The sequence below is a fragment of the Pteropus vampyrus genome, unplaced genomic scaffold (genome assembly GCF_000151845.1).
Source record: "Pteropus vampyrus isolate Shadow unplaced genomic scaffold, Pvam_2.0 Scaffold35, whole genome shotgun sequence".
In the NCBI taxonomy this organism is placed as follows: domain Eukaryota; kingdom Metazoa; phylum Chordata; class Mammalia; order Chiroptera; family Pteropodidae; genus Pteropus; species Pteropus vampyrus.
The window spans coordinates 2,352,151-2,358,912 of NW_011888816.1; the positions used below are offsets into that span (position 1 = coordinate 2,352,151).

Below are 6,762 nucleotides of genomic sequence, written 5' to 3' on the forward strand. Positions count from 1 at the left end.
GCGGCGATGCGTCCAGCCCCATGTGGCGCTTGGGGCTCCCAGGGGCAGCCGGGCCCCAGGCACCAGCAGTGTTTGTCTCGGAGTTTTGTTTTTCCCGTAAGTAAATAGCCGTTATCAGAAGTCTGTGTGTTTGTGTTTTAACCCAAATTCCAAAGTATTCATTCATTTATTCAATAAAAAGGGCGGGGCTGTAGCCATGTTCTCCAGCGTCCACCGGATGAGGAGGCTGGGCCCCGGGGGGCTGGGGGGGGGGCGCGTGAGAGACCTCCTCCCCCAATGACACCGCCTCAATCCTGAGGTGCAGGTTTCTTCCTCCTGACACGCCCCTCTGAGCCAGACAGGCTGGACCTCCATCCTGCCCTCGCTCAGGGAGACGTTGCAGGATGTCCCAGTGGTGTTGGGTCCTGTGGCTGTAGGGACAAAGGGCTGCATGCTGTTTTGGAGTGTCTGCCCTGGACCAGGGAGCTCGTGTGCAGGGGCCCCCACAGCCGCTCTGCGGGATGGGCACCATCGCTCCCACTGTGCCGACACGGAGACCGAGGCTCAGAGGTCACGTCGCCAAGTTTGCTCGAGTCACGGGCAGAGCAAGGGCTTTCATCTCCCCCTTACCCTGGAGGTCCGGGGGCAAAGGGAGATGCCGGCCGCTTCTCGATTCAGTATCTTTAAAATCCCCTCTGAGCTGGGCTCACACGTTTCCGCCCGCGTGTCCTGGTTCCCGTGTCGTCAGTCCGGACACGGCTCTCAGGAGGCCTCGGGCGGCGTCGCAGGGCCACAGCTTCTGCGCGTCCAGAGCGTGCTTCAGAAAGGGCGGGCGCCCGTGCCGTCACCGAGGTGCCACCACTTGGGCTTGCGTAGCTCACCCAGTGTCCTGTGTTCTCTCAACAGCAAATGAAGCTCACGGCGGAGAAGCTGAAGGACGAATCGAGGGAAGAAGGTGGAGAGAAGATGGCGGGCTGAGCGCAGGCAGAGGGCCACCCAGAGCAGCGCGGTGGCCCCCAGGCCCACGCCCAGCGCTCGGCCAAACGCGGCGGCTCCGTGCGGCAGGCACCCCGCCCTCTGCAGTGTCCAGACTCTGGGCTGGTAAAGGGCCCAGCTCCTGGCAGTTCCCTCCCAAGCCCCGCACTCTACACGCCCCACCTGGCTTCAGAGCCACTGCTGCCCCTGAGCCCCTGCGTGGAGGAGCCACCATCTCTCCGAGCTGCCCTCATGGTGACCACGCCTGCCCCCTCCCCCATAGCCCAGGGCCCCATGGGGTCAGGCGCTGGGTCAGGGTATGGGCCCACCGTGCCATCACCGGAGCCATTCTGGGGGGTCTTCCCTCCCAGCCTCAGCTGAGAGTGGGGTGTACGGCGCGGCGTGTTTCCAGCACCCGACGTCCGAACACCTCCTCCTGGTCCTGTTCCGCACCATGTTTGCAGACCCGTTGTCAGCGGCGGCAGTAACTGAGCTATTAAAGGCCACGCGCATCTCCGCAGCTGCTTCCCACGCGTGGACGGAGGAGCCCGGGGCGGCCCATTCGAGGCGGGAGCCGAGGGTGGAGCTGGGCACCGGGGCGCCACCTCCGAAGCCTGCAGCCGAGGCCCGGGCAGTCCTCGGGAGGTTCCGCTGCCAGGGGAGCCTGCCCCCCCGGTTCCGGGCGAGGGCCGCCTCCGTGCACACGGCACCGGGCCGAGGGCCGCTGCCACGCCTGGCACCCTGGTGTGGCCACAGCTGCGGAGAAGCGGCTTGTCTTGCCCAGGGGTGCTGTCCACCTCCCTGCCTGTGTCCGTGCGGCCGCTTCTCTTCACAGGCGCAGTCGCCCATGTGGGCCGGTGCTAGCCCTGCTCAGGGGCCCCGTGAGCCGGGAAGCTTCGTTTGTGTCTGCAGCTGCTCCCCAGCCTCAGCTCCACCTCACGTCATCAGGCGTTAGATTCTCATAGGAGCACCGGTCCCTGGTGCCACAAGGGTTGGGGACCGCTTCTTTAGACACAGAGCCCGGGCTGCCCCTGGCTGTGGTCTAGCTGTGGTCTAGCTGTGAGGAGCACCCCGAGAGGCCTGGGCCTGGCTTCCTTTTCCTGCCAGCTGTGGAAACTGCCTCATGAGACAGCCAGCCCATCCCCACCAGGCCCCATGCCCCTCACTGCAGACCAGTGGGCCCTTCCCCTCGGAAAGCCTCAGCCACCTGGGGAGGAGCAGAGAGGGGCTGAGGGGCCTCAGGTTCTAGACCTGCCTCTCCCTCAGGGGGCCAGCGCCGTGGTTCCCATCTTCACATCAAGATGAGGGTGGCCCCAGCAGCCCCTTCAAGCATCCTGGGGTTGGGAGCCCCAGCTCTCCTGTCTGCCACTCGTGGCTGGTCAGTTGGTCTCGCTGGGCCACCCCTGTGCCAGCACGCACGATTTTTGCCCCGCCCCTGTGTGGTCTGAGGCGCTGCGTGGCACAGGTATTCAGTGGTGTTTCGATGCTTGCCCAGTGCTCTCTAGAACATGCTCATGCTTCAGAACACCCATGAACGGCTATGACCACTGTGGTCCTGAGCCCCGAGCCCCCGGAGCTCCCTCGCGGTCCCAGCCTAGGCGCCTGCGTGTGCCAGGAGAAGACGACGTTCGGGCAGGGACCCTGGGTCCAGAGTCTGGCTTTAGGGGCCGGTCGCATGAATACCGCTGGGTGTGAGGCAGTGGGTCTTGGATGTGAACCCCATAAGCTCATCTCCCCACCTGAGGGCTTCCAGCTGCCTCTGGGAGCCACCCCGTCTCTGGGTGGCCCTCCTCACCCTGTGATGTGCCAGCACAGCCCCCGGGGTCCCTGTGCCTGACTGTCATCCTGGAAGCCTCCCTCTGCCTTGCCTCAGTCTGACCAGGCAGAAACACACCACTTAATCAAGACAAGCCAGTCATGCCTGGGGAGAAAAGAGCCACCTCCACTGGAACCAGGCCATGGGCCACGGGGAGGAGGAGGATGGACGTGGGGACAGGTTGAGTTGTGTCAAGAGGGAGGCTGGCAGGAAGGGCGTGCTGTATAGGTGCCCTAGGCCCCTAGAGGCCCTCCCTGTCTCAGTGCTCAGAGGGGGTGGCATCTAGCTCATGGTAGGTGCTCAGGAGTAGGGGTGGTAGGGGCCAAGGCATGTCCTTCACTGCCCCTCACCTCGTGGTCCTGACCATCTTAATTGAGGGAGCCAGGCAAGATGACGCCGTCTCTCCAGCCCCCACGCCCGGCCTCACGTGAAGACGGTGCTCCCCTCAGTCTGTTCGGTCACTGGGTGTGGGCCTCGTGATAATGAAAACAGGTGAAGGAGATTCGATGGCGGTTTCCCTTGAGCTTATGACACATCACACTGACGACACATGGCCTCTAGATCTTTAACGACACTGTGAACTTTATCAGAAGAGAACACGGTGCGAAGCATCAGGTCACACGGCTCCATCCACCTACTCATTCATCCCCCGTTTACACTTGAGGGACTGAGGCCCAGGCAGGAGGTTGCAGATGGGGCCGAGCTGGTCAAGTCCAGGTCTGCTGGCCTCCTGGAGGAGCAGCCCCCGCCCCAAGTCTCCCACAGGCACCAGCCTGCACAGCCAGCCGAGGTATGGAGAGCAAGCACCATAACATCACATTAAAGAACTGCTCAGCAACCAGGAAAGTCAAGGTCAAGTGCTGAATGTTACCTAGAGGGCAGCTCAGCAGTGTAGACACGACGCATACCTCCCTTTACATCACTCTCTGGCCCGAAAAGCAGAAACCACATATGTCTCCACCCCAGTGGGAACTGGAGAGCCACTTAAAGTGACCTCTGCCCCTCCCAACCCCAGATCATGAGGCCAAAAACTGGCACCCCAAGGTTTGTCCTTTGCAGATGAAGTCAGCTAAACAGAGACAGGGAAACCAAGCGTGAGCGTGATGTTTACAAGTGCTTTCCAGGCTCTGGGGGCCTCTGGGGGAGCCCTGGCCGTCCACAGTGCCCTCAGGGAGCGGCCAGCTGCAGCAGCTGCCCAACTACGAATCTGCGGGGACAGAAGGAAGCGGGCAGGGATCACATTAATAACCTGCATGGACTCAGCGGTGTGGCAGACTTCCACCCAAGCTGTGTCCACTGGTCCAGGTGTTTGCTTCCTACACAAACATGTGGAAGATACTGATTCCTATCAGATCACGTGCATCTTGGGGGTCGAGAGACCCTTCCTCCCATCTCAGTTTCCTCCCAGATGGCAGGTCCCGGGGAATAGCCATCCAGTCCAGAGAAGCTTCAGCTGGCTGGAATTCTCTGGAAGTGCTGTGAGACCAGACCTCAGACCCTGAATCCAAATGATCCCTCATCATGAGGTACAATAAGCTGCCCTACTTGGTCTCATTTATATGTCCACAATCCCCTAAGACCAGGGGTGTCACAGAATCGGAGTTTTCAGGCATTAGGTAGCAAGGTGCATATACATGTTAGAGGTTCATGTGGTTTAAAGTGGAACCCTATAGTCCAGTGCCTTAATAATGCCTTGCCCAGCCCTCTGGTCAAAGGTCAAAGGCAACATTAAGACCGTGTCATCCACTCTCTCCTCTCTCCCCATCCAGGTGGGCAACCTGAGGAGTGGGCTCTGGGATCACAGCCATGCGCCCTGGGCAGGCCCCTTTACCTTTCTGAGCCTCAGTGCCCCCACAGTGAAACAGGGCAATGCGCCCCCTGCCCATCCTTTTCTGCGGGGCGCATCAAAGTGACACGCGCACATTCGCTGTTACTGTGCCCACCTCTCACCTGACGCTTCTCAGAGAGGCTTGCTCCTTTCGACCTCAGAGGAGCCTCTGGTGCTCAGAGCCGATCTGCAGACCACTCGGCCCTAAGACGTTCTCAGGCTCACCTGCTGGCCTCCTGCTCTGTGGACCCTCCATTCCTGGCTTCCTCGATGCTTTCTCTCACCCCCACACTTGAGATGGACCCTGGGCTTCTCTCTCTGGCCTCGGCCGCTCTCTCTGGGCCTGTCTTCTCACCGAAGTCTCCCGTTCTCAAGGTTGAGGTCACCTCCTCCACACTTGCAGGTCACAGATATACAAAGCAATCCCTCAGCCAGGTCCCACTGCAGGGCCCACTGCAAAATTAAAATGAAAACCCTCGTTCCAAAGTTACTAGGAATTGCAAGACAACAGACTAAATAGAGCATTAAACTGTGGAGGGCCCTGAGTGACTACAGGCCGTGCACAGTGCGATAGCGAGTCAGCCTGTCTCCACCTTAATGCCGGCATTCTGCTCAGCAACACTTTCCAGCAGGGCCCCTAGGCCTCTTCTAATCCTGAGACCCTGGCATCCTTGCGAAAAGGTACAAGCAGCAAAAAGGATTCTTCTCTTTCAGCAGAGTCCACTCCTACGCCCTGTAGCTCACACAGGAGCCGACGATCTGAATCCTGCTCAGCTACTCTGTCCCCTGCACTAATTCCTTCCCTGACTCACCCTGCTCTAACGGCCCTGACCCTGACACCATGTCTGATAATCATCTGCTGCTAATCTAAACCCGTTCCTGCCCCCAAAGGGACGTTATGAACTCACAAGGACCAAGATCCATTTTTTTTCCTCTTCCTAATATCCCCACCTATAACGCCTCGCTTGGAGTGAGGTGCCCACTAAGCGCTCAGTCCTAGAGTCCTCAAATCAGTGCCTCCCCAGCAGTCAGTATGCTTGGGCCCCATTTCCCCTTCTCATCTATCCCAACCCAGAGCCCAGGAGTCTGAGGGTCCCCATCCCTGCTTGTCCACTGTGGGGGCAGAAGGGCAAAGGGGCAATCTGAAGTCTGACATATTCTGCAGCAGAGCCAGCCAGCTCTGGAAAGCTGCAGTCTTTGAGCACTGATCAGTACAGGTGTGCGAGAACTCTACCTGAAGCTGGAGAGAGAACCCCTGGCAGGCAGTAGGCTGAACAATGCTTGGAACTTACAGGAAGCTGGGAACAGTTCATGTTCCCGGTAGCCAGAGTTGAGAGACTTCGGTAGAGTGCTCAGAAGGACATCGCCTCCATCGTGAGCCAGTTTAGTCCTAAAGACTGCTCTGGGATCCGTCCTGATACACTTTAAAAGCAAGACCCAAAAGAATCCAACTGATTCTAAGTAACTATGCCAGAGGAAAATCCGACAGTTTTTACATGAATATTTCAAAGTCCAGCACTCAACGATGTCAAATTTAGTGTCCAGCATTGCAATAAAAAAGTCTACCTTGAATTCTATGAAAATATCCTTCATGAATAAAGTAAAAATACTTTTTCAGACAAGCCCAAGCTGACAATGTATTGTCAGCAGACCTGCACTACAAGAAATTTTAAAGTTTTCTAGGAAGAAGGAAAATATCAAAATGTGGATCTATACAAAGAAATGAAGAGTGCTGTAAATGATAAAGATGTAAGTAAAATAAAAAACTTTCCCTCTCATGTTTCGTCTCTTAAAAAAACTACTTAAAGGACAGATATTTATGCATATGGAAAAATAAAATGTATGACAATAGCAGCACAAAGAACAGGAGGAAAATGGAAGTACACAGCTATAAGTTTCTTACATTCTGCAGGAAGTAATACTGTAAGGTAGACCGTGAATACACATATTATCTCTCTATAGCAAGAGCTAAAAAATAAAAGAGGTAGAACCAGTAAGTCAATAAAAAGCACTGAGTTAAACCAAAAGAAGGTAGTAAAAGCAGGAAAAAGAAACGAAAAACGGATGAGACAAATAGAAAACTGGAAAGATGGTAGATTTAAACTCAACCATGTTGAGGGAGGATCACTTCATAAGTTACATATAAATGTCTAACGACCATGCT

The 6,762-nt window shown here is 56.8% G+C and overlaps 1 protein-coding gene across 3 annotated transcripts in view; it reads left to right on the forward strand.

Annotated features, from left to right (window-relative positions):
* ANO10 (anoctamin 10) overlaps positions 1-1,480 on the forward strand; it is a 193,500-nt gene extending 192,020 nt beyond the window's left edge. For all 3 annotated transcript variants that reach the window (XM_011357368.2, XM_011357369.2, XM_011357367.2), the window contains exon 13: positions 886-1,480. In XM_011357368.2, the coding sequence (XP_011355670.1) occupies positions 886-957 (72 nt within the window). In that variant the 3' untranslated portion in view covers positions 958-1,480. The remainder of the gene's footprint in view (positions 1-885) is intronic.
* Positions 1,481-6,762: the final 5,282 nt, after the last annotated feature.